This window comes from Raphanus sativus, chromosome 6 (assembly GCF_000801105.2).
Source record: "Raphanus sativus cultivar WK10039 chromosome 6, ASM80110v3, whole genome shotgun sequence".
Classification (NCBI taxonomy): domain Eukaryota; kingdom Viridiplantae; phylum Streptophyta; class Magnoliopsida; order Brassicales; family Brassicaceae; genus Raphanus; species Raphanus sativus.
The window spans coordinates 19,600,611-19,626,394 of NC_079516.1; the positions used below are offsets into that span (position 1 = coordinate 19,600,611).

Sequence of the window (25,784 nt, forward strand, 5' to 3'; positions counted from 1 at the left end):
CGCCCGCGGCAAATGTTTCAAGCTTATCAACACTATGCATTCCACCGCGAGGAAATTGCGAACTTTTCGGAATCGCGTACCATAGATCACAAGTAAATATAGTTCTGTATCTTCGGTCATGTGTAGCCACAAAAGTATAACCCAATTCGTCATTGAATGGTATAGAGTCTCTCCCCCAGGTTCGGTATGGTTCTACAGATTTACAGTCGGTTTCGAGAGTCACACCTTTGCCGAGTTCGTTCGTGATGTTTATACGACTTATTGCGCAAGCTTCACTCGATACAAAACATATTGTAATAGCAAACAGAAACACTATGAATTTATTCATATTTTTTTTTTGTGAGATATAATTTTTGAAGTAACAAAATTATCTGTATCCTGTATTTATAATCGTTTTGTGTGGAAAACGTTTGCCTCTATTTTTAAATAGTATATTAATGGCTTTAGCTAAATTTGGAAACATACATGAAATTTAACAACGTTTTCCATTATTTTCAATACGGATATTGAAAATTGATGCAACTAAAGCCCCTCATTTAATTCTATAAAAAGACAAAAATATAAAAGAAGCCAAATGTATTATTTTGTAATATAAGCTTTTATTAGAGAGTCTTTATTTAATTTAGCAAGTTTTGTTTGTGGCTGGATCCTCTCTCCGGGTTCTTGTCCTGTGCTCCCCGGCTACATTACCAAAACACTAGTGAAGTTCCAAGTGATCAAACTCCATGCAAATTCTAACAGCAACAAGCAAGCAAGCAAGCTAACTACTTTTCTTTTGTCTCTTCTTCGAATCTCCTCCTCCTCTGCGCGTCAATTCAATTCACACCCAAGGTATCTCCTTTCTTCTCCTTCTAGGGATTGTTTCTCCTAAAAAGTCACTTCCTTTCCTTGTTCCCAGATCTCCCTTTTGTCTTACTATCTTCTTTTGCTAATTACCTCAATATTGATTCATCTCTTCCAAAGTTTTAATCTTTTCTTGTGAATCTTGAAGAGAGCAGAAAGATTGATATGTTCTGATTCTTATGATCCGATTAGGTGTTTGGAAGAGAGAGAGAGATGTGCCTTTCTAGATAATCTGTTTTGCGTCCCATGGCTTCCACTCGAAAGCCTAGTGGTTATGGAGCTGAAGCTGAAGCTCAGAAACGCTCCTCTTCAAATAGTAATACTAAGTCATCCAAAGCTGAGGTTGCTGAGAGTAAACGGTTACCTAAACCTGATTTCACATCCTTGTCCACCGTTCTTGAGCATGTAGATTCATTGACCATTGACAGCAAGGACCAGGAGAAGAAAACATCAGGCTTTGGCAGCGTCAAAACCAGCTCTGCCTCTGCTAAAGTGAGTGATGGCACGAGCAGTCTCGGCAAGACGAGTGGAAGCACCAAGTTCAGTGGCCACCTTGATTTCATGGGGAGTGGCAAAAGCAGTATCTGCAGGGGAAGCACAAGCAGTGACGTGAGCGATGAGAGTAGCTGCAGCAGCTTTAGTAGTAGCAGCACTGTCAACAAACCCCACAAGGCCAACGACTTGAGATGGGAAGCGATCCAAGCGGTTAGAGCTCGTGACGGGGTATTGGGTCTGAGCCATTTCAGGCTGCTCAAGAGGCTAGGCTGTGGGGACATTGGGAGTGTTTATCTCTCTGAGCTGAGCGGGACGAAGTGTTGCTTTGCGATGAAGGTTACGGACAAGACATCTCTTGCTAGTCGCAAGAAGCTTCTCAGGGCTCAGACGGAAAGAGAGATTCTTCAGTGTTTGGATCACCCGTTTCTTCCTACGCTCTACACTCACTTTGAGACTGAGAAGTTCTCGTGCTTGGTGATGGAGTTTTGTCCCGGTGGAGACTTGCATACTCTTAGGCAACGCCAGCCAGGGAAGCATTTCTCTGAGCAAGCGGTGAAGTAAGTCATCCTTCCTTTGATCTTATACTATTGCAAACTACAAAGTATTGCATATGTTACAAAAGGATCAAGCCATTCACTCTAACTCTTACTCTTAGCTGACTAGAGGTTTTGTTTTCAATGTGTGACAGGTTCTACATAGCAGAGTCATTGCTAGCGATTGAGTACCTGCACATGCTGGGGATTGTGTACCGTGATCTCAAGCCTGAGAACGTTTTGGTTCGGGAAGATGGACATATAATGCTCTCTGACTTTGACCTCTCGCTCCGATGTCTTGTCAGCCCGACACTGGTGAAATCTGCTGCCACTGAGTCAGATCCGTTACGCAAAAACGTTTACTGTCTTGAGCCTGCTTGCATCCAACCGTCTTGCACCGTCACCACCACTTGCTTCTCTCCACGTCTGTTCTCAAGCAAGTCTAGAAAGGAACGTAAATCTAAGATTGATACGGCAAATCAAGTTAGGCAATTGCCAGAGCTAGTAGCTGAGCCAACCGACGCACGGTCCATGTCGTTTGTGGGCACGCATGAGTACTTGGCCCCGGAGATCATCAAAGGAGAAGGGCATGGGATGCTGTGGATTGGTGGACTTTTGGGATATTCCTGTACGAGCTTCTCTTTGAGAGAACGCCTTTCAAGGGTTCAGGAAACCGACAGACATTATTCAATGTGGTTGGTCAGCCTCTACGGTTCCCTGAAACTCCTGTGGTGAGTTTTGCAGCGAGAGACCTTATCAGAGGCCTGCTTATGAAGGAGCCGCAGCAGCGGCTGGGGTTCAAAAGAGGAGCCACTGAGGTTAAGCAGCACCCATTCTTTGAAGGTGTGAACTGGGCTTTGATTCGGTGTGCCACTCCACCAGAGATTCCAAAGCCAGTTGAGCTGGAGGAGAGTGGACCTGTGAATGTTGCAGAGTCACCATCGAGCCAGAAGACAGCGGCAGGTTTGGTTCTGAATGCTGAGAAAGGCTCTGATAAATATTTGGAATTTGATTTCTTCTAGCACTAAGGCTATAGATATGGGTAGTCTCTTCTTACTTTGAAGACAATGTGGTGAAAGATGATTAAGTGTTGGTTCTCTCTTCATAGATTGTCTTGAAATGAAATTATATGTTTGTTTTCTCTATGCTTTAGTTACCTCAATTAGTATTTATCAGAGTTACTTTGTGCTCTTCCCTCTATTCAACCAAACTCAAAACATAACAAATATATAATCTTTCATCGTCTCTCATTCCATTAAATGTTAGTTTTGGGCTTACTGAAAAAGCAAATGCAAGCAAAAGGGTCATTGGATTGATCTTTCTTTGGCCGTTGCTCTTTTGGGGACTTGGAGGGAGTGTAGGGAGTTCTCTCCTGTACTTTTGGGGACCTGGAGGGGACTCTCTCCATCACTGGCACCTCCATCTTTATCTCTTTTCCTTGGCATATGACCTTAACCTCACACAGTTCTGCTGCAGAGCTCCTCATTATCTGTTCAGGAACACTGTTTCCTCTTGTCGAATTTGCTTTCCTACAAGAAACAGAGAGAGAAAAAGACTGTCCTGTCATCTTACAACTAAAGAATAGTGTCCAATGACCTTTGTGTATATATGATACCTTGCATTAGATTTATCGATCCCAAGAACAAGCTTCTTAATGTGAAGAATAGTGATGAGGTCTTGTAAAGCCTTTGCCACCGAGTCACTCTCTACCAGTACTGTCTCCACCTTCACCTGTATTTTGCTTACATGTGTTACTTCACTATCATGATCCACTCTTAATCAATACCAAGAGAAAGAGAGAGAGAGATGGGACCTTAGAAGCAGAACAGGCGTGAAGGAACTTGTTCAAGAGAGTTCTTCTCTTCTCCCTTTCCTGAGACATAAAGGTTTCAAGTTGTTCTTGGCTCGCTTGCTCCCTCGTTAGCCTCCCCACTACACAAAGATCATACATACATAATACACTTGAGTTCAAACACAAAAGTTGGTTTCATCAAAGATAAGAAGTGGTAAGAGGGTAACATATACATACAAGGATAAGGGATGGAGCGAGTCTCAGGGAAGACATGGATGAGGTAAAGAAGAGTAGAAGAAGAAGTGATGAGATTGTCAAGAGCCCAACGCAATGCCTCCATGCTAGAGTCTCCTTTGCCAACACCAACATACACGTTGTCCTCACCGTTCATGGACACTGTTCCACTGTTGCTCCCTTCAAACTGAATCTCTCTCACCGTCTCCAGCCCTCTCCTTCCATCTTCTTCTCCCTCCTCTTCTATCTCATTGTTCATCTTCTTCTTCCTCGTTGACTTTTTACCACTTGGTTTTGCTTCAAACTTTCTGACTTTCCTTTAATTTATATGCAAACACATGTGTTTTGTGCAATGTACGACTTCATTTGTTTTTTTGCCGTGTGAGTTTTGTGAAAGCCTGAAGTTTTCAAGACATTGTACTTTTTACATAGCATGACAAGTTCCATATATTACAAGGTTTATCAACACGTATGTGTTTGGAAACTAGTTATTTAACTAAATTTGCATCATCCAACATTAGTAAAATAGTTTATCTTGGTCAAGAATTTGAAATTGTGTAAGGGTCAACCTGCTTTGCTCGTTGTTTATTGGCAATTGTTGCACGAATATCCGAATCCAAAGCAGGAATCTTTATGTATAATAATCCAAAGTCAAAACACATACCTTTCTTAGCAGTTACAAACAACAAAGATGCAAAGTGCAAACCTTATACCTTAGCAACTGAAGTTTGATGCTTTCTCTCTAGGAATCATTCCCATTTTTGTGTTAGGCTTGAAAGACTTCAGCCCTTGAAAGATCATTTTGACCCAAAGATAGAAAAGCTGGCCTCTCTAGGTTTTGGGCAAAGTTTGACTAACTTTTTGAATAGTTTAGGCCCAAACTTGAATCTCAAGAGAAGTTGACCCACCACCAGATGTGTTTCTCTTAGTCCATGAGTCATAACTCACAAAGTCACAGTCAGTGCCAACTAGCACAAAGTTAGTTGTGTCTTTAGTCTTTGGCTTTTGGATTGCAAATCACAAGAAAGACTTTTGTATGAGATTGGCATGTTTGGCCAGACAAGGAAAACTGACCTTTGATTAACACATAAAGCAAACCCATTCATGCCATCTCCGCCCCCTAAACTTTCTTTTTGATCTTCTTTATAGTAGTTAACCAATTGAAAAGTAATTAAAACGTTTACAAAGACGACAACTTTATATAGTTGACTCAGAAAAAAAGAGATAACTTTGAATACACCATTATCAAAAACAAGGCTCACCAAATCCGCTACGAGTACATAATAAAAAAAAAGACGGAGTCTTTATCAAAGTAGTTCTGCTCTTAAGAGGAGTTTAATACACTTTATTGTGTTTTTAAAAGGTGTAGACTTCTGTTGGGGGGTTGTATGTCTCTCCTACCACCTCTTTGACCTTTAATGATGGGCTCATAACTTTGGTGCAAAGGAAGACAAAAAGAGCCGATCTTGGAGACTTTACTCTCTTCTGAGATACTCTCTCCTGGTTGCGGAGGAAGTGAGTGAGCCAAAAAAATGGGGGTCGTCTCAGAAGAAGCCATTGATGAATTCCTGGAGCTAATAAATCAAGGTCCCACCTTTTTGCTCTTTACTTCTTACTCTTTCTGCTCTTATTAGTAATTTAACTAAATTGGGTAACAATTTGTAACCAGTTGAGGAGCCTTTGAAGAAAACATTTGAGGTATGTTCTGTTTTTGGGTCTCTGTTCTTGGAAATGGGTCAACCCCCATTCAACAGATTAGATCCACATATGCATCACTTATACTGACAAACACGTTTGATCTATCTTTGAGTATATAACTGGTTTTTCTCTTTGATTCCTTAAGATTTTTTGCATCTCATTGTTGCGTTCATCCTCCACGCTTCTTATTCTTGCTTTTTCTGAAGTTAATGAAAATTATTTTGTGAAAACTGCAGAATGTCCATCAGGGATACATGAGAGAGCATTTGAGTCGTTTTCTGAAGGCACGAGATTGGAACGTATTTAAAGCTCATACAATGGTATGTTATATCTCCCAAACACTTCATTATCTGGTTTGAGTGTGTCTTGGTTTCAGCTGTTTTTGTGTAAATTCACTTTCAGCTGGTTGAGTGTTTGCGTTGGAGAGTGGATAATGAAATTGACAGTATATTATCCGTAAGTTATTCATCTCCTCTTTCCTTGCTCTATTGTGAAAGCTCTATGTTGTGTCACATTAGGTCATATTTTTTTGTTTCTGCAGAAACCTATTGTTCCTAGTGAGTTGTACAGGAACGTGCGGGATTCTCAACTCATAGGAATGTCAGGTTACACCAGAGAGGTAGCGTAACCTCCTCCATGGGATTGCTCATTGCCTTTTTTCTGATCTGAACATTGTTCTTACTTCCTAATTGGTGTTAACCTGTATGTCTAGGGCTTGCCTGTCTTTGCTATTGGTGTTGGCCTCAGCACATTCGACAAAGCATCGGTAAGATGCTTCATTGTTTTGTGATACTGAGAAACACAACAATGAACTTGCTTCTCTTCTTCCGCATACAGGTTCACTACTATGTCCAGTCCCACATCCAAATCAATGAATACAGAGACCGTGTACTACTGGTGAGTACATAGCAATTGGCTAAACTTTTATTTTAACGGTTTCTTTCTTTCTTGCTGTAATGTGTAAAACAATGGTACAGCCTTCTATGTCTAAGAAGAACGGCCGGCCAATCACAACCTGTGTGAAAGTTCTAGACATGACAGGGTTAAAACTTTCAGCGCTGAGCCAAATTAAGGTATGATTCTCCATTCTTTGAAGTTGAATAATGATACCACAAACAAGTTATATAATAAGTTCTTGAGTTTATTTTCAAACCTTTCTTTATAACTTTTTGTGTCAACATTCTGATTCAGTTAGTGACTATCATATCAACCATTGATGATTTGAACTATCCAGAGAAGACAAACACCTACTATGTTGTGAACGCTCCATATATATTTTCTGCCTGTTGGAAGGTAAGCCTTTTGTTTGCAAACTCAGGGTGTTAGCTACTTCGCATGTGAATTGTGTATTTTATTTGCAAACAGGTTGTGAAACCACTTTTACAAGAGAGGACGAGGAAGAAAGTTCATGTGTTATCTGGTAGCGGAAGGGATGAATTATTGAAGGTGTACATGCATTTGTTTCCTCATGATCTTGGTGTGAGATGCAAAGTTTTCTAAATCTTTAGTGGGTTCTTGTAGATTATGGACTACACATCCCTCCCACATTTCTGTAGAAGAGGAAGCTCTGGGTCATCTCACCACAGTGAGAGTGTAGATTGTTTTTCTTTTGATCATCCTTTCCATCAACAGCTATACAACTATGTGAAGCACCATTATGAGACTCAGGGACAAGCAGAACCTGCAAAGCAAGGATCATTCCACGTGGGGTTTCCTGAGCCTGAAGCTGAGAGTGTTCAGATAGCCATTGAATCGGAACTGCACAAGTTTGAGAACTGCAATGGTCTATGCAAGCCTGCTGATGACAAAAAAGTCAGTCCATGAAACACTGGACGATGATACTTCTGAGGGAATTCAAATGAGCAAGTACTGAGCTCTGTCATCTCCCTAGCCATGCAGATCCAGTGAAGAAAAAATAAGTCTTGAACTGAATGTCCTCCTGGCTTTCATGTCCTCTGTCATCTCCCTAGACATTTGTAGCAAATTTATTTGTATTTTTGTAAAATGTAAAACAGAGGCCGAAGAGATCCACTTATCAACTCCTTAAGCATCTGTGTGAGTGCTGGTCTATGATCTCATTCATCAGATTTTCATAGAGTTATTGGTAAAGGCAAACATCACCGGTTTCAACAAATCGCTATAGATAGTATCAATATTAGTTTGTTTCTTACACACTTTTATTGCATCTCTCTCAACTACAAAGTTAAGCAGTCCTCATGACACAAACTTAACCAGAAGGATTCAACCACATTTTCCACAGTAGATTTGATTCAACTCACAAAATTGTTGCCTAAATTAGGACTTACCCCCAATAATGTGACCAAAATACGAGCACCGCTGCATCCCAGTGGGTGTCCCAGTGAAACAGCCCCTCCATGCACATTCATCCGTTCTTGTTATTATATACATTACTAGAGACGCTGAAACTAAGACTGAAACATCAATAACTGCACTTGTTTTATGACTCACAGGATCTAATCCCAGCAGTTTCTGACTGGCTAGAGCTACAACCTGCTGGGAGAAACAACTTAGAACAGTCAGCCAGCTTTTTGTGCAGCAATACAACGCTCAAAGCTCTGGATAGCATAAGCATCCTTCAAAAGAGAAAAAAAAAAGTTTCATAATCACATCTGTAGTGGAAAGACAGATCAAGGATGAAGATGAGTGACATGTTCTTCTCTTGTAACACGGTACTGGTCAGCGCAGATTTCTCCACAAACTCGCATTCCAAAGTCATTATACGCATCCCAGAGCCCATCTTTCATCATACCGTCAACAACAATATCATGGGATAACCGAGAACCCCTTCTGGTCACATAAATCAGAGGAAAAAATAAGCTTTTAAAGATGATAAAACAGCAGTGAAACTGTCTCATAACGTACCTTGCGAGGTACTTTGGGACGTTTGAGATACTCTCCATTCCACCAGCCACAACAATATCATTCAAACCGAGCTGGATGCTTTGAGCCACTAGCATTACAGTTAAAGTAAAAAAGGGATGTGTACGGCTGAGGTTTCAGTAATCATCAAAGAGTAGAAGAAGGGGTTATTAGTGAAAGGTAGGGTACCTTTTATTCCTGAAGCACAGACTTTGTTGATAGTGGTCAGATCACTGAATAGGGAATCCCAGCTTTTAAGACATTTCCAAAGAAGACCTCTTCCACAACAGCCGGATCAATGTTTGATCTTCTAAGTGCAGCTTTAAGTGGAGTGTGCACCAGTAAAATGATTAAAATTTGCCTGAATCAAGAGAGAAAGAGTACACAAACACTAACTTGAATAGGTATGGAACCAAGTCTTGGGGCAGTTAAAGAAGAGAGGGAGCCTAGGAAGTCTCCCATAGGCGTCCGCGCCACTCCCACAATACAAACATCTGCGCCACAAATACAAGTGTACGTTGGCCAAATCCTGTTGGATAATTCATGATGATCCAAACAGAATAGAACACACAGGCGCAATGGATTAAATACAGAAAGAACCTCGAGGCTGTACATCAGAGACGGAGGTAGCCATGAAAGTCACCAAGAATTATGTTTAGCCTGATGATTCAGAGGAAAACAGAGATGAGAATGAAAAGAGTTCCATATAAAGATCACAACCTATCCGTTTGATGGCAGAAAAGAACGATCAGGCTTTTGTTAAGATGATTACGAGGAAACGTGACAAAGATAGATCATAATTGACAAAACAAAAGAGATAATGAACAAGTGTTACACGTCAGATACCAAAGTCAGTGTCAGTTCCTGATTTTGTCCTTTTCTTGCAAGATATTGTAATGAAGGAAGAGATGCGAGTGTCGGCCACTGATGTTAGTTTTTTCATCTAGTTACCATCGAAGTTAACTAATTTATTCACTATATTAGTAGATTCCTAAACACGGTGACAAGGCACAACGGGAAAAGCTTTAAAGTCTTAAAAGGTGTTTCACATGCATTTGGAAACAAAGACCATACATGTTGCAATTTAACTAAACACAAAGGGGTTGCTTGCTACAAACTAACATACCACACACATTTGGATTCATGAATCCCTAATGCTTCTTTGTTCCAGGAGGATCAATCAACTTGATCTTCAACTCAATCTCACCCGACTCAACAGCGCACAGCTTCAGCCACACGCTCTGCACCACCTCTCCGTCTATGCAACTGATTGTGCTCTCACGAGATAAGCAGTTGTCTGAATCTGGCAACACTTTCCTAAGCGTTGTCTCGCCAGAGGACACGTGCACTATATGCCTTAGTCTGGCTACTGAGATGAGTGGTTGAAGGCTGAGAGTGGCATGACCCATCTTGTCATCTGCCTTGAACCTATCTTTATCAAACACTTCCTGAAAACCACCTCCACATCAACAATCTCAGCATCAAAATCATCATCATCATGATGATGGTCACAAAAGGAAAATAATGAAGCATACCAATGAGAGAACTGCTGCAGGATCTTTGAGTGTAAAGCTCAGTTCCTCATCCCACACAGGGTTTAAGCAATTGTTGATCACTTTGGTCTTGGCTGTCTGGTTTTCAAGACAGTAAAACAACATCACATGAGCAACATAAAGTAAAACAATGTTCCACTGCTGACAAACAAACAGTAGTTGTAACCGTTTAGGACAGTGAGCATTGATAATGGGTATCATCACAAAACTTACCTCATTTCCCAACTTGACTATCACGTAAGGATCACTTGACTTGAAGTCTCGGATCGCTAGTTTCTTTCCTCGGATAACAGTCACCTGGAGCTGTCCTAGTGGCTCGGCCATCTCAGACCTTAAGAACACAAGCTACCAGCATAAGAACAAATCAAGCAGCTAAGCACTTTCACACACTTATGTTACACACTCCTTGCGAAAAACCGAGATAAAACAACTGGGAGTCTTTATTAGCCAATCAATAGAATATAAGAACCAGAATCACGTGTAATCCGAAATAAACTCCCAAGGAAACATAAAAACATCATCAGCTTCTTGATTACACAAAAACAAACTCTAGGAAAGAAATAGAAAGATTCACACTTGGTGTATAAACAAGACAAGTGGATTTCAAGCAACCAAGAGAGATCAAATGCCGCTAATCTACAGATATATACATATCTATCTAGTGAGTGAGTATGCAAGAGGAAGATACCTAGATCGCAACCAGAACTTGATCAACAAAGGCTCAAACTTTGTAAACAGAAACAGAAACAGAAACTCGAGTCTACCAAACCAAAAGAAAGTAAAAGAAAATGGAACCCTAAAGAATGAGTGAGGCAGCGAAGAATAGTACAAACTGAAAAGGAAGTTTCTCTGAGAACTTACTGTATATAATAAATGGTAAAGGACAAATATAAACAGCTTTTAACAGCCAAGAAACAGAAGATTACAAAACAAAATTTACCAGTTTGGAAAGAAAAAAGACAAAGGAGGGTTTCTTCCTCTTCTTGAGATTAACGCAGCTTCTCTCTCTCTAGTTTGGTTGGTAGATATGGAGAGCTGAGAGGAGGGAGGGGAGGATGTAGATTACAGAACATTTGTGTTTTCTTTTAAATGAAAAGAGGTGCTGTCATAAAGACAACTTCGATAATCTCTCGAGTCTCAAAAGTTGCAAAAGAATGTTTGACCAAAAAGCATGAACATAAAGTTTTGATTTTTTTGGAGAACGTAGCTGCAACGGTAAATCCAACTAATTACTGCATAGATTAGGTGAACCTAATTATCATTTCCTAAATTTAATATAAGCCAAAGTTCTTTTAGTGTTCAACGTTCATGATATGGGTAAAACTTTTTTTTTTAAAATGCTTATCTGGTAAAACCAGGTATGGTCTCTGACACGCTTTGACTCGGTCTAATCTGTAAAGCTCCAATACACAATGAGGGCCCAGGGGTATCACCATAACTTTCTTTTTTCATTATTAGGTACAAAAGAAGCTCCTCTTTATATTCTGTCCGTCCATGACATTATGCAACTGTTACTTGTCTAATACTCGCATGTATAAACAGTGAAAACGAAAGGGTAGGACCAACAATAAAATCAGAGTAATTATAAAGATGATATAGGACCAACAATAGTGGAAGGGTAGAAGAAGAAAGTTGCCAAGTAGTTGAGTTCAAAAGGGAGCACTTTGGGTTTAGGAATGTAATAACAGAGTGGTCAAGTATTACAGAAAACATGAAACAACCCTACAAATAAACACACATATAGATACTACAATATATGAGCACATAAAATGTCTTCAGGAGCTTGTTTTGCGTATTATTCATTCATTCCATCATGGTGGTTAGAACAAGTATGTATCACTAACCCTACAAATCTCACATATACACCACATCAATGCAGAGACCACCAATACTTGGGGACAAACACCGCAACTTCTATTCTCTGTATTTCTTCTACATAATGGTATAGGACACACCTATGCTGCTTTCTTGGAGCTTGACTTGACCACTTTACTTCTCCATGCTCCCTGCACATTACATTAAAACCAACACACATAAGAACTCTGTTATATGGGGAAAGGTAGGCTACCTGTTAGTTTTAAGAGAAAGCTAGGTTACAAGAGTCTCATTGTCAGATGCGTCAGCATCCCCGGCATCATCTTCATCTTCAGCTTCAGCTTCTGTCTCCATATCATCGTTTTCTTGTTTCTTCTCAGAACCTGAGTTGTCAACATCAGTTTCTTTCCCCTCAGGGTTTCCACTCGACTCTGCTTTTGCCTCCTGTAAATCAACTTCCTCATCATCATCCTCGCCTTCTTTCCACGACTTTCCTTCCGACTCTGGTTTCTCTTCGCCAGCCTCCTTATTACCATATTCCTCATCCTCTGTCATCTGCTCTGTGGTTGATTCCACATTCTTTTCATTTGTTTTTTCAGAAACTTCACCGACTGAATTATTTCAATGAACAATGAATCAGAAACAAACACAAAAATTGCATCGCGCAATAGGATCATCTAACACTGTTTCCGTATGTATACGTAAGTGAGAGCATACGTTGAAAGGATTTAGAAACTGCGGGAACAAACAAAATTGGATGAAGCAGTCCAATGTAGCTTACCTATAGTGGCAGTAGATCGGTTTTTCTTGGTTCTGCTCTCTAGTTTCTCATGTTCTAAAGAGGGACTTCCTGGTGTTTCTTCAGGGTGCTTATGTCTTATGTATTTCTTTGGAGTTCTTTTCCCTTTTGGCCTACACAGTCAGGAAAAATATCTATATATAAAAGGATTAAAACGAACACAGAAGACTGATATAATGACATAATTTCACTTACGTAGTAGGAATTGGGTCTTCATCCCTTCGTAAGGCATCTGAATTCTTATGCTTACTTCCAGAAGATCTACAAAAATAACAAGATTGCTGAACAAAACAAAACCGTATGGACTACATGAAGATACATTATCCTAAGATGAAGAGTGTGTCTTACCCTTTCTTATTAGAACTTCGCTTTGATGTCTTGGTCTTCTGCAGAATGTAGAAGCAGTAATTAAGTTAACGGGAACGAATTAAGTAGATGGGCAAAAGTAGTGGAGATGGATTGACTGACAACAGAGCCCAAAAGAGCAGGAAATTTTAGAACCTTTGTTGGCTTTCCCGAGTCTATGAGCTCCCATCGTTCTTTATCAAGGCGAAGGACTTCGACATCTCCATCCTCATAGAGTATCTGATATCACAAGATAGTGTACAGAGTTGGATGAACCAACTAACGCAAGAAAAAAGACAAGAATCAGATTTTGCTGAAAGCTTACCACATGTTTCTGTTTCGTGGAATCGTAAGATTTTACCGTGCCTTCATAAAACCTATCGATGTCACCAAGGTGCAGTTTTTGGTGAGACAACTCAGAAAAATAATATTTACTTGGATGGAAAATAAATGATTGCATAAGATGGGTTCAGAGTAAGAAAATGTGTTTAAGAATGTATCTTTGCATGGCTGTCAGAGTAATATAACTCCTATACTTAAAAAGAAAATAAAGACTCCAAAGGATTTCAAAGAACAAAATTTCTGAAGGGAATACTACAATGATATCACTTTCACACTATCAGTCCAAGGAAAAGTATAGAAAAATGCTTACTTCTTATCCATAGGCCACCAAACATCTATTCTGCAACCGATTAGTTCATCAGTGGCCATTTTCTTTTCTGCTGTGGAGCACTGGACAAGAAATCAAAGGCGATAAATAATTTTAATCATTATTACGAAAAATCACACCGTTAAAGATCAATGGAAGGAAAAGCTCCGCACCTTAGCCGGTCCTGTGATGCCTTTTCTTTTCCGTTTCTGCATTGATCCAGAGGCAGACTTCAATCTATCACCACTTTCTGCTGACCTACTCTGTAAAAGAAAAAAAATAGCATATTAATAAACTGGACTATAAGTACAATGCAATTAAGTTGTGTGATGCTATTGATGAATTTTTACCTTCTCACTGCCGTTGCCATCTTCGCTATCTGAGTTCTTTAACTTTGATGAGAAGCCTTTCGTTCTCTTTCGGGAAGAGCTGCTTCCTAATCTCTTTTCCTGGTTTGAATTGTCATCGGAAGGGGAGACATTCGTGTCCATATCTCTCTCTTCATGCAACTCTTTTTTAGAGCCACTATTTGAGAACTTGAAAGGACTGTGGCCAGAAGATGATCTCCGGCGTTTAGGGACTGAAACTACTGATGTTGCATCCACATCACTCCTTTTGTTAGCCTTCTGATCCGTTTCAACTGTGTTTGCTCTCTTGCCAGGGGAATGTGTGTGTCCATTACTGGACTCAAATTTGTCCACCATGCGCAAGTGGTCCATATTTATCTCCCTCACCATTTTCAAAACGTCGAGATCAGTTTTACCATTCTCGTCTTCAGCTGGAACAGATTTGTTCTTTTCCCCCTCTCTACTCTTGGTTCTCTGAGCTCTTAAACGCTCTACTATTTTACCCAGAGGAATTTCGTTGTCATCACTTTCCTCATCATTCATACCCTCGTGATCTGAAGTTTGGGGTATCACCTGAAAGAAGGAAATATATCATAAAAATACAGAAATAACTGGATACCGCAACTCAGGTTTTAAAATTAGATAACATACAGATGAATCAGTATGACTCTCCAACTTGAGAGAACTGAAGTGTGCCAAGACAGTTTCATCAGCTATCCACAATTTCTCATCACTAACCTGCTGAACAAAATGTCATGGGTTAGCAAACGCAAAACAGGACAAAATATGAGGTTAACAAGAATAAATACAAAAGCAAAGACGCCATAGAGCTCAGATCGCCAAGCTCATCATTCAAATATCCAGAAACATGAACGAGTTGTGGCTTCTTACCTCAGAGTTGTTACTTTCATCTTTTTCAGAAGGTTTGTAAAGCGTTGGAGGCAGCGATACAGGCGTGAATTCCCTTTTCAGATCAGGCTCTTTGTGAGTTAACTGATTGATTACTGACAGTCCGAGCTCACAGATCGCATGTGAGTTCTGTAAATATAAATTATGAGACTATCAGCTCCAATGGCACCATGAAAGGGCCAAGTAAAATGGTCACATATATCTACATGCTTACAATGACTATAACAAATAGTCATGCATGGCTGTTAAAACAGAACAAGCTCAAGGAAATCTTTTACCAACCTTTGACTTTGTTGGATCAGTGACATCTTCTGACTGTTTTATACTATGGAAGATAGAGATAATGGTGGGAACACACTCATGTTCCTTGTCAGTATCTTCAGCCTTCCCATCTTCCTCTTTATGCAGTAACAGAGAAATGATCAAGTATAATTGGCTGGAATAAACGACTGGAAATAGTAAGTACAAATATCAATGAAAAAAATACAGAACTCGCTAATGTCACAGCAAAAGAAACAGAAAAGTTACCGATATATCATTTCATATTCCTTCACATCTTTGCATTTTTCCACGTCAGGACAAGAATGATGCGCAAGTGCGTGAACCAGGTAAGGTAGGATATTATGAGGGTAGGGAGAAACCGAATTTGCATCAGTCTGAGCAGAAACTTTCCGCACTTTTGTTTGGTAAGAATGTTGAATGATATCAGCTAGGTTCTGTTTCTCCTGTAATGCCAAGACGAATAGTTTAGCTAGATTACATTCTCAAGTCAGAAACATTGTAGTGTATGTTTTCAAGTAAAGGGGGATGATATACCTCCTCTGACACCAGAACATTTGATCCAGTGATATCAAATAAGAATGAACAGGCGTACTTTGGCTCCAAAACCCGATCCTTTATATACTGGTGAACTTTCCCAAGGAATATTTTCTTAGCCATAGGAAATGATATCTACAAGAGGATGTAAGTGGACATGTTAAAACAGAACCAAAATAGGATGGAACATGGAAGGTGCGAATTGTACCTCAGGGGTTTTTAGTGTTAAATGGAAGATATCAATCGGTATCTTATCGTCCCAGTGTCTAGAAAGGCGGAGGACTGCCTTCGCAGCAGCTAGTTTCATATGGGCTTTGTCAACAAAGCTGTGGAGAGATTGAGCACGAGTGCCTTCAGTTTTTTAACAGAAAAAAAAAAGAACATCTTAGCATGTTTAGCACTGATGTTAACCAACCTTGACTCTATATCTTCAGATACTTCCCCAAAGGAAAGAATGTTTTTCAGTATTCCAAGAAGGTCATCAACACCCGTGCGAAGATGAGAATCCTTGAACGGCAAGTAGCTCTTAACCAATGTCTTGATCCCATATATCTATTTTTTTAAATAAGAAAAAAGAATTTTGAAATTAACAGAACAAGAGAGAAATCACTTTATCAATTTTGAAACTACAATTAACACCAGTTACAAGAAAACTTGTGTGAGATACCAACCTTCAGTTGACAAACTTCACTTTTGTCATCCCAGGATAACTTTTCGTCATCTACTGCTTCCTGCAAAAGGGTTTAAGTTTCTTCCAGTTAAAAATGAAAAGAAAACTGGGAAACAAGTAAAAGAAAGATAGCAGAAAACAAAACATTAGTGATACATACATTTTCGCTTTTGAGGATTTTGCTTTTAATAAACTCAACGATTTCGGTTTCTCTGGTCTCAAATACCGGCATTGCAATCTGCGCTATACATCCAAGACTCTGTAGAACAGCTGGCTGATATCTCTTGTCGTCCAGCATGTCCACGAGTCCCTACAAATCAAGAATTAAATCAGAAATTTCACATGCTAATTATAAATTTTAAAGTAAAAGATCAAAGAAGTGCTGCCACCTTGTATAGAACAGATAGGGCCTTCAAGCCATCGTCCTTCGTTATTGATGCTAGCGCTTGCACAGCATACTTAGCCTGCTTACGGTTGCCTTCTATACAGATCCTCTCCAGTAACAGGTCCACAGAACTTTAAATGGTAACATTATAAATTAGAAAAGGCAGGAAACTAACAAATGACGTGAATTCATGTGTGATAATGTTTATGCATATCAAAGGAGTTGAGTCTTTCACCTCGATAAAACAATGAGATTCTCCCGAATCGTACCACCTGCCTTTGCCAGAATTTTGAGAGTACCTTCTTTTATCATTTCATCATCATCTTTAAGGAAACCTATCAGTTCTTCTTCAGCCCCTTCAAACAGTGATGGACAGAAACTTGCGAGAAGCTACAGAATCAATGCACGAGCATCAATGTGGTAACTTTTGTAGTAAAGAAAACAAGTACATGAGCATGAGAAATAAAAACGCCTGACGGAAAGCTAGCGGATTAAACAATGTCAGGGAAGTGATTACCCCTAAGAAGTCCATGCAGGATTGAATGCCCAAATTGTCTTTAGAAGCCTTTCTAACAGAGACTTCTGATAACATCTCTTTCACAAATTCCTTACTGAATAGGAGATAAGAACACTTTATGGATAGAGTGCCGAGAAATTCATAGAGACAATGCTTTTCAGAAAGTATATTAAGCATATCATCCTGCACACAAATTCAAACCGTATACTATATAAGGTCATGGAGAGTAAACCTAAATGTAAGAACAAACTTCTCGTCATTCTCACCCGAATCTTGGACGCTTGCGTTATGCTAGTGTTGGGATCGAGCAGATTATTCAAAATCTTCCAGATATTAGCATCTTTCAGTTGATCAAGAATCAAAAAGTTCGGCTCAGCCATTGGGGGATCAGAAAATGCACGTGACATAACTCTGAATCCAAATTGAATCTTTTTCTGCATCTCTGGAGCATCAGCAGTCTGCGTTCAGAAAGAACATAAGGTTACAGCTGCTTAATATTAAAAGAAAAAAAAAAAAGTTCAACCGTAAATCAAGAAAAAAGCTCTTCAATCACATTTAAGCAAACCTGTTGCGTCTGCTTGAGTGCCAAGTATTTTTGCATTTCTTGTTGTATCCTAAAGATCAAGAAGAAAATTTGACAAGGTCAATCTCCAATACCAAAAAAAGATATGGAAAAGATCATGCAATAGTATTAAGTGCCAAGTAAAATCATCAAATGCACCTTTGCCTTTGCTCCAGTATTTTCTCAAAAGCTTTTGTCTCCACATTGTCAAATCCGGAAAATATGTCTATCCAATGCTTAACTTTATCTCTAACAGAGATATCACTTGGAAACAAGGAACTGCAGAGAGTATATTCAATTGTATCTGATCTGCAACACAATTAACATATTTAGGATATATTTACCGAAGGCATTTCAACTTACACAGAAGTGAACAACTTAAGAAGATACCTGAAATCTTTGTCATAAAGACATTTCAAAAATTTTCCAGGAATCCAATCAAAGTCACCAGTGCCTACCTTCCCTTCAGCACACCGTAAGCAATATACCCGGTATAGTTCAGTCAACCGTTCCATTGTGTATGTCTTTACCAGTATCTGATTTAGAAAAAAAAAAAAGAAATATGAGTTCCAATGTCTTTGATAATTAACTAGTTGAGACGTCAAGACAGGATATATAAAACGTACAGATTTGTCTCGGAGCCGTTCAGCAACCAACTTTATAGTGTCAGTTGGAATCGACGTCAGTGCACTCACAGCCACATCACAAATAACAGCAACAACTTGTTTCCGGATATTCTCGTCATAATCCAAGAGCCGGTCACAAAGAGCAGCTACAAGAGGATTAACCCTCTACGATTAGTGAACTCTAATGTAAACTAATGGCATCATAAAGAAGACTTACATATAATTTGGGAAGCGTCCGCTCTGGAAGGATCTGAGAGTAAACAGTTCTTAATGTGGTCAAGGATGATCAGTCTAACTTCAACTACTCTATCAGTCAGTCTTTTCAGAAACTCCGGAAAAATTGAACTGAACTCTTCGGAGATGGCACGTCCAGGCAAGGAAAACAACTCTCCAACCAATCCGACTACTTTCAAACGAGTTTCCAATTCATCTGCCTGTACATTACATATCAATAGTACGCGTTATGTATCATTCAATGCCAATCTATTCGAAAAAATGAGTTGAAACAACCAAAGGATAAAGATGACTATTCAAACATAATAGAAAAGTACTGATGCATGGTTCAAGAGTCATGGTGGTGTTTGACAACCATAACAGAGGCAAGAGACAAAAATAACAACATACCAAAAGCTCTCCAGTGAGATAAGGTGCAACTCCGGATAGGGTCTGAGGAGCACAGCGGTACAAATCATAGATAACCTCATGGTAGGCAATCTGACTGCTGGAAAACCGGCTATCTCCAGACAATGAGGAGATAAGGAATTGCTTTATGTCAGATTCAACTTTTGGCGCACACTGCTCTATGACTTTCATAGCAAGTCTTCTCGCCGCATCTCTAACGTCCTACCATCATAAATAGAGAATATGAGCGGTGCTCTGCTATTCCATACAGTAACAAATCATTAATTGGAATAATATCAGCCAGCGATATCAGAAATGCTCACACTTCTATTTCTGCCCAATTTAGAGAGTAGAATTAGTAACAGCTGCTCCTGCACATCTTCACTCTCTTCTAAGAGAACAATCATTATATTTTGCATTGATGAGACAACAACCTCCGGATGGTCATCTCTGCATATAGAAAACACAAAACAACCCGTCAGTGAGGGACTTAAAGAATAAACACAAAACGCATTCAAAACTTGTATTACTAGCCAATAGATAGACTTGATATAGATCAGAGGAAGTTGTAACCAATCTGAAAAAGGATGCTAGGTTGAAAGTGAAACCCACCTAGCAACATCAAGAAAAGTAGTAAAGACTTCTTTCACCAGATCATCGCACTCCAGATCCAACATCACTATACATGACCTGTATTTTGCAACCGTTTCTAAAATGACAACCCTCCTTCCAAATGATGGTCCACCGACATCATCCAACCCAGAGAAGGAACTCACAATCAGTTGAAAAATATCCTGAAACAAGATCAAGAAACGGAACAAAATCATCAGTGGATATGTCTGTGATCACGGTTTCAGTAGGAAATTCAGGACAACCAACCCTCATAGTATCATCATGGTAAGGCGTCTCAGGTGCAGTGATGCGAGTAATCTCAGAAAGGCAACTTGCAAGTAGAAGCTTGACATCCTTGTCCTGATGCTTGAGAATATCAGGTTTAACAACTGCATCAAGAAAAGGCTGGATGGACTTCAGCACTGAAGCTGGTGGAGACTGCTCCAACTCAGAAAGACAAACAGCAGCTTCCTGCAATGTAGCAATACACACCAAGTTAACGAAACTGAGAGTTTTTATGATTAAGGCTCAAACGAGCGCTACCATTTAAGTAACAAGATCGAAAATGGAACTATCTGTCAAGGGGAAGAGTATCTTATAATAGTAACTCAACCAAGTCAATCCAATTATACCAATCAAAACCAAAGCACATTTCCGCAAAGTGATTGATAAACAAGCATCTTAGTCACCAATAGAAAAACTGTGGTAGTTATCGAAAATCAACTGAAGATAGTGCAATTGACATCCGGTACAGAGACAAAATCAAGGTAAAAGTACCAATTCAACCCTAGGAACTTGACATTCTAACATCAACCCCATGATTGAGAAGAATAAGCTCTTAAAAATAAGAAAATTATACACATTGAATTGGTACGTACCCCCAAGAAAACAATAGCAAACCTAGTAAGAAGAAAGCCGTACAATACAATTTTAAGAACAAGGCTAAGTAGCTATTCATATGAATCTTTTCATTAAGAATGGAGTTTTAATGCGTGACCTAAGTATCCAAAATCTAGTTTATATGCAGGGGCTAGCGAGAAGAGTAAACCCTAACGCACCACCGAAGAATAAACAACTAGCTCTATTAACGAACATTACCCAGAAAGGATAACCTACAAGACTGAAACTTATCTATGTCCACCAGATTCGTAGAATTTAAAACAAGGAACTCCCTCCAAATTTGGTTGAAAAGAAGTCACCAGAGGCTAAATTTGTGAAGAATTAGAGAGGGGAGAATTGACCTTGAAGAGTTTGAGCAATGAATCTTTGGAGGAAGGAGGTGGGTCAAGCTTCGATCCGAACTCCTTCAACAGCTCCTCTGCCTTCTGAGCCATCACGAACGAGTGGAAACCAAAGAACTCTTAAGCGGCTGGATGTGCTCTTCTTCTCTTTGAGCAAGACCACACCGTGGAGAAAGGGGTTTCTTTATTTTTGTATCTTGTTTTTGTTGTTGGTTTTCAGAGACAGTCACTCTTTCGAACACATCCGATCTGAGCGGTCTCTCCAAACAACAGGCCCGATTTGCTGACTTTCGGGTTTGTGTCTATCATCTCTTCCCTTGTTTTTTTAATTTTATTTTATTTATTATGCCCTCCACTTTCTCTTCTTCTTATTCTTTGCCCCATCTAAAGTCTTTCACTACTAGGCCCAAAAGGCCCAATAGTATAAAGCCTTTTGTAAGAGACAACGTCGTTTTGGGTAGTCAAGCCTTTTTTTTTAACAAACCGCCTCGATAACCATCTTAAACCGGATTCCGAAAGTGAGATTTGGGTTTTATTGATTTAGGTTCTTTATTGTGAACCAAGTTGTGGAGACAAGAGACTGGAAAACATCGTTCTCCACTATGATTCCTAGGAGAAAACGAACTGGAGTTGATTTTGTAGACTGTCAAAAAAAAAAAACCTCTTTCTGAAGAGCATCAGGAGAAAGAGGGTGATGCATACAAGAGAGCAGGGAAACATGGTTTACTGGAGAGTAAAAAACGTATGCGTTGAAGTTCCTCTGGAAAGTGGTAGCTAGATGAAGGTTATGCAAATGAGTATGTTTTATTTCCTCTGAATATTAATTTATGGAGCTAAGAAGTTTAAATTTTCGAATATACAATCTACAATTCCTATATTAAAATATCACACTTCACACAATTTATCACAAGAAAGATCAAATGAAAATACCAGGTTCATTCAAGGAGAAGATACACAAAGACAAAGCATCATTGTTTTTGCATAAACTTGAATTCATAAACTAGAAATTGCGCCTACTAACAGTTATGCTCTTCCACTGTACATTGTTCTCAGTACTTATGTTGCTGAGCATTTGGAAATATTTCAACACTGGCCCCACTTGATGCCGATGATGAACCACCCATTTTAGAGTTAGGAAACCCATTCTGATGAGGATAATGGTACGGCGCCATGTGAATCCCTGACACAGCCCCGTAGGCTCCGTACTCTGCCACGGTACCATTAGGCCTCTTGAACCCTGAGCCGCTGATCATGCTAACGGATCCAGCACTGTAGTTAACTCCTCTGTCACCTTCCAACTCTCTGTAGCGGTGGAGGTACAATGTAAGGGGTTCAACATAATCATCAAACCCGAGCTTGCTCATTGCCCACAAGACATCCTCTGCAGTGATGGTCTTACGCTGCTCCCGCTGGCAACGCTCGTTGGCCTCCCCTGTTACAAAGCTGATGTACTCCGAGACGCACTCTTGGATCGTCTCCTTGGAGTCGTCTGAGATTTTGGCATGAACAGGTAAGATCCTCCGCATGATCCGTATCACGTTGGCAATAGGCATGAACCTGTCTTGCTCTCTCACCGTGCATTCCTCTTCGCAACCATTAGCCGTTTTGTTAACCTGATTGAGTTCTGATAGCTGCATGCTGCCCTCTGCCATCAAAAACTTGGCTGGAAAACCCAAAATAAACATGACAATGCAAAAAAGAAGCAGAGATCAACATCAGAGAATGTTTTGGCATACAAGGGAAAATGGCACTACCTGGTTCAGAAGGATTTGTGTTGTTGAGGGAGAACTTGCCGTAGCCATGGGATACTCCACGTTCCATATCCTTCTTCAAAGTCACGATTTTAGGTCTGTGCATGTATAAAAAAGAAAATGCTCGGAATATAGAAGCATATCCCTAAAGAGAAAAGAGTACATGGAATAATAATAAAATTTGGCCAAGTGTTAGCATCTGTAATTGCAGACCTCACAGCCTCCACAACGTGTTTTCGATGCAACCGAGGATCCTTTCTCGTTTCCCATAGCCGTTACATAATACAAGATCCTAATCACTAGAAAACTAAAAGCTCTTCCATCACTCTATACTACAGAACGTAGCATTCATGAGGATGAGAAAAATTACTTAAGAACACATATAACCCTCTCCACACTAACCATCCAATACACCCTACTTAAACAGTAAAACAAGCCCTATAATATACATAGATATCTAAAAAAACACATCGTCTTTATTTCTAACCTTCTAAACTCAACACAATACAAAGTACAAACTCGTAACTACACCAACATTTCAAAAAACTCGAGAAATCATCTACAAGCTTCCGTAAGAAAAAAAAAAACTAATTTTAAACGTTTACCCGCACACTCATTGTTCCCTCTCTCCCGAGTGTTCTGCAGTCACTGAGTTGGTCTTGTAAAAGTTTCCTAGTTTCTCAAAGTAAGAGCAAGTCTTAGTGTGCTCAGGCTGTTTCTTGCTACTTTCCATCACTCTCTTGTAGTACTTGTTCATGTTCTCCCACTTCTCCTTACACTTCTTCGCAGATCGTTCGTACCCTTTGACCTTCATTCTTGCTGATATCTCATTCCATATCGCTCCCTTGTGAACCACCCCTGTCTTCTCTTCCACTTCGCTTCTGCTAGCTATCAACGCCTGCACTTCCTCTTGCGGCCACCTTCTTCCGCTTGGAAACACAAGCGTTACCTCTCCCTGTGTCTGATCCCATTCACGTCGGTTGGAAATGGTCTGGAGTGGCTGAGCGATCTTGATCTCTTCACCAAGAAGACTTTTGATGAAGGAGATGAGGGACGAGCTGCGTGACATCTCTTGCTTCCGTGCCTCCTCGTTCTGCTTCATCCTTTCCATTTCCTGTTGCCTCCAAGCTTCCTCGCTCCTCACTCTCTCTCGCTCCATCTTCTCCATCACGTTGATCAGTTGGTTATCCATCTTCTCTTGCCGCTTCATCATAGTCCCCACCAGCTTCTCCATGAAACGCTCCAGCTTTTCTCTCGTTTCCCGCTTTCTTTTACCCGTGACCGCCTTGCCAACCCCCTGGGAAGACTCGCCATCGCTATCACTATCAGCAGATGAACTGTAAAACCAGAATCAACTGTCAGTACTATAGACCAAGACAACTTCAATATCTAGCAAAATCATAATCTTATATGTGCCACCACCAGATAAAACCTCTTTCAAGCTCAGCATCTAACTATTCTTTGCTGCAAATTTGAATATACTGTCCTCAAAATCCAAGAACTTAAGACTAACTACTTACGGGAATAAACAACACTCAACACCAAAATATAACTATCAATGTAAAAGTTAGTAATAACACCACATCAATTTGTTAGCTTATCTGCCAGAGTTAAATGCTTTTACCTAAAATAACCAACCAATCTAAAATCAATGATATATTGGAAAGCCTAAGTGAATGGAGCAATAATCATGAGAGACAAGTAAAGTGTTTGGCTTTACCAAAGAAACTTCTAATAAACGTGAAAGAAGTCACAAACAGAAGTGTGACCAAACGAATACAAAGTCTACTGATTTATTACCTCAGAGACACACGATCACGCGATGCGCGATGTGTGGAGACTCGACCTTGAAGCACCATTTCGAGCTCACCCTTGCCAAACCCACGCGTCAACTGACCACTTTCCTCCACGTCAGCAATATTGGAGCCCAAAGGAGCATCAAAGCAGCCGACTTCAAGAAAACCTCCCATCTCCGGAAGCCTGTCTAGACTTCCGGCGAGAATATCAAGAGGATGTGGATCCTCAGAGGAAGGCTTAACAAGGCACCTGATGGGTTTCAGTTTCTGAGGAGGCGGCGCCAAGTCCGGTTGCGCTATATTACATCCAAGGCTCTGTAGAACAGCTGGCTGATGCCTCTTGTCCTCCAGCATGTCACTACAAATCAGATTTTTTCACATGCTTAATTATATCTTAGTATCAAATATTCAAATGAAGAACTGCCACGTAAGGTATTGGATTACTCAACAAGAAACTAACTAAGCTCACAAACATTGCAATTGCAATGTTAACCATGACCTATATAGCTCGAGAAGCAATTGGAGATGAAAACATAAAACAACAGAGAGATGTGAAGATTGGAGCTTGGAGAGAGAGCGTTTTACCAGACTGAGAAGAGGAAGAAGAAGAAGAAGAAGACAAATAATCCAAGTGTCGGAAGCGAGAGAAACGATACGAGGAGACGAGAGAAGACGACGACAGACTGGAAACTTCTTTGACCGGAAAACTCAAAAACCCTTATCACCAGCAAACATTGAATCATCGCCGGAGGGCATACATCGGAGATTTGGAATCGTCGCTCATCTTTGATTTCTAGGTTTGGTTATTGTGTTTAACGTCAGTGTCTAAGAAAGTAAAAAAAGTTAAAAGGTAAAACGCACTGTTATCCAAAATCGGAATACGTGTCATCTTTTGACATTTTTCACGCGTTCGGAAAATGATAAAAATGTATGTAAATTATTATTTTTCTAATTAATATAGTATTTGAGATAAGTAAAATTATTTATAAACTTAATGAAGTTTTTAATTAATTTTCAGTTGAAATGACATTTTTGTGTAGTAAATAAAATTGTTAAAATTACATTTACTATGAAACAGAAAAAAATAATATTTATTTTTCAGAAAAAATCATAGGGTACCAAATCTTTTAGGATAAATTCGACGGGATAATTTATGAACCAAGACCCGTTCAAAATTAACCCTCAAGTTTTTAACACAAAGTCACTAATAGTTCAGGTTTTGGGTTTCAAATTTTAATAGGGTTTAGGATATCCTATGGGTTTTTACCAGTGTTTTTAAACCGGCCAGACCAGCG

The 25,784-nt window shown here is 39.7% G+C and overlaps 8 protein-coding genes across 13 annotated transcripts; 2 read left to right on the forward strand and 6 right to left on the reverse strand.

The window, feature by feature from the left end:
* The first annotated feature begins 615 nt into the window (after positions 1–615).
* On the forward strand, positions 616–3,059 carry LOC108805672 (serine/threonine-protein kinase D6PKL2-like). The gene is given in 4 exon segments (XM_018577608.2): positions 616–831; positions 1,036–1,895; positions 2,027–2,463; positions 2,466–3,059. Coding segments are annotated over 3 exon segments (1,671 nt in total). The 5' UTR covers positions 616–831; positions 1,036–1,089; the 3' UTR covers positions 2,894–3,059.
* Positions 3,060–3,062: 3 nt separating this feature from the next.
* Positions 3,063–4,477, reverse strand: LOC108805673 (U-box domain-containing protein 35-like). The gene is made up of 4 exons (XM_018577609.2): positions 3,901–4,477; positions 3,685–3,803; positions 3,487–3,602; positions 3,063–3,400 (listed from the first exon to the last, which is right to left on the reverse strand). The coding sequence occupies exons 1-4, from the start codon at positions 4,154–4,156 to the stop codon at positions 3,127–3,129; spliced, it is 765 nt and encodes a 254-aa protein (XP_018433111.1). The 5' UTR covers positions 4,157–4,477; the 3' UTR covers positions 3,063–3,126.
* Positions 4,478–5,181: 704 nt separating this feature from the next.
* Positions 5,182–7,729, forward strand: LOC108812682 (SEC14 cytosolic factor). Its single transcript, XM_018585007.2, has 11 exons — positions 5,182–5,484; positions 5,567–5,595; positions 5,832–5,915; positions 5,998–6,051; positions 6,137–6,214; positions 6,308–6,361; positions 6,433–6,492; positions 6,573–6,668; positions 6,787–6,888; positions 6,961–7,041; positions 7,117–7,729. The coding sequence occupies exons 1-11, from the start codon at positions 5,430–5,432 to the stop codon at positions 7,417–7,419; spliced, it is 996 nt and encodes a 331-aa protein (XP_018440509.1). The 5' UTR covers positions 5,182–5,429; the 3' UTR covers positions 7,420–7,729.
* Positions 7,730–8,022: 293 nt separating this feature from the next.
* On the reverse strand, positions 8,023–8,769 carry LOC108808023 (acetyl-CoA acetyltransferase 1). Its single transcript, XM_018580227.2, has 4 exons — positions 8,665–8,769; positions 8,479–8,566; positions 8,265–8,403; positions 8,023–8,189 (listed from the first exon to the last, which is right to left on the reverse strand). Exons 2-4 carry the CDS (start codon positions 8,514–8,516, stop codon positions 8,133–8,135), a joined length of 234 nt encoding a protein of 77 aa, XP_018435729.2. The 5' UTR covers positions 8,517–8,566; positions 8,665–8,769; the 3' UTR covers positions 8,023–8,132.
* A 712-nt stretch (positions 8,770–9,481) lies between these two features.
* On the reverse strand, positions 9,482–11,169 carry LOC108812683 (protein C2-DOMAIN ABA-RELATED 11). Of its 2 annotated transcripts, none has more exons than XM_018585010.2 (4): positions 10,969–11,169; positions 10,242–10,359; positions 10,011–10,106; positions 9,482–9,923 (listed from the first exon to the last, which is right to left on the reverse strand). In XM_018585010.2, exons 2-4 carry the CDS (start codon positions 10,350–10,352, stop codon positions 9,627–9,629), a joined length of 504 nt encoding a protein of 167 aa, XP_018440512.1. In that variant the 5' UTR covers positions 10,353–10,359; positions 10,969–11,169; the 3' UTR covers positions 9,482–9,626. The 2 variants fall into 2 exon arrangements, with proteins under 2 accessions (XP_018440512.1, XP_018440510.1); XM_018585008.2 differs by lacking the exon at positions 10,969–11,169 and adding an exon at positions 10,717–10,923.
* A 502-nt stretch (positions 11,170–11,671) lies between these two features.
* On the reverse strand, positions 11,672–21,240 carry LOC108812160 (sister chromatid cohesion protein PDS5 homolog A). 4 transcript variants are annotated; one of them, XM_018584339.2, is made up of 33 exons: positions 20,943–21,240; positions 19,969–20,172; positions 19,702–19,883; positions 19,413–19,539; positions 19,093–19,311; positions 18,686–18,902; positions 18,469–18,614; positions 18,233–18,378; positions 18,002–18,151; positions 17,846–17,894; positions 17,547–17,738; positions 17,281–17,463; positions 16,999–17,153; positions 16,768–16,894; positions 16,539–16,688; positions 16,380–16,439; positions 16,124–16,260; positions 15,917–16,034; positions 15,709–15,843; positions 15,421–15,617; positions 15,175–15,328; positions 14,875–15,021; positions 14,635–14,721; positions 13,987–14,556; positions 13,810–13,899; positions 13,640–13,719; positions 13,313–13,364; positions 13,144–13,227; positions 12,991–13,028; positions 12,838–12,903; positions 12,625–12,755; positions 12,126–12,454; positions 11,672–12,034 (listed from the first exon to the last, which is right to left on the reverse strand). In XM_018584339.2, exons 1-33 carry the CDS (start codon positions 21,033–21,035, stop codon positions 11,984–11,986), a joined length of 4,866 nt encoding a protein of 1,621 aa, XP_018439841.1. In that variant the 5' UTR covers positions 21,036–21,240; the 3' UTR covers positions 11,672–11,983. The 4 variants fall into 4 exon arrangements, with proteins under 4 accessions (XP_018439841.1, XP_018439840.1, XP_018439839.1 ...); XM_018584338.2 differs by having other exon boundaries at positions 14,635–14,724; XM_018584337.2 differs by having other exon boundaries at positions 17,834–17,894.
* A 618-nt stretch (positions 21,241–21,858) lies between these two features.
* On the reverse strand, positions 21,859–23,344 carry LOC108806767 (nuclear transcription factor Y subunit B-6). The gene is made up of 3 exons (XM_018578956.2): positions 23,299–23,344; positions 22,697–22,791; positions 21,859–22,605 (listed from the first exon to the last, which is right to left on the reverse strand). Exons 2-3 carry the CDS (start codon positions 22,761–22,763, stop codon positions 21,992–21,994), a joined length of 681 nt encoding a protein of 226 aa, XP_018434458.2. The 5' UTR covers positions 22,764–22,791; positions 23,299–23,344; the 3' UTR covers positions 21,859–21,991.
* Positions 23,199–25,312, reverse strand: LOC108806766 (trihelix transcription factor GTL1). 2 transcript variants are annotated; one of them, XM_018578955.2, is made up of 3 exons: positions 25,075–25,312; positions 24,494–24,847; positions 23,199–24,030 (listed from the first exon to the last, which is right to left on the reverse strand). In XM_018578955.2, the coding sequence occupies exons 1-3, from the start codon at positions 25,230–25,232 to the stop codon at positions 23,307–23,309; spliced, it is 1,236 nt and encodes a 411-aa protein (XP_018434457.1). In that variant the 5' UTR covers positions 25,233–25,312; the 3' UTR covers positions 23,199–23,306. The 2 variants fall into 2 exon arrangements, with proteins under 2 accessions (XP_018434457.1, XP_056844433.1); XM_056988453.1 differs by lacking the exon at positions 25,075–25,312 and adding an exon at positions 24,939–25,000.
* Between the last annotated feature and the right edge of the window lie 472 nt (positions 25,313–25,784).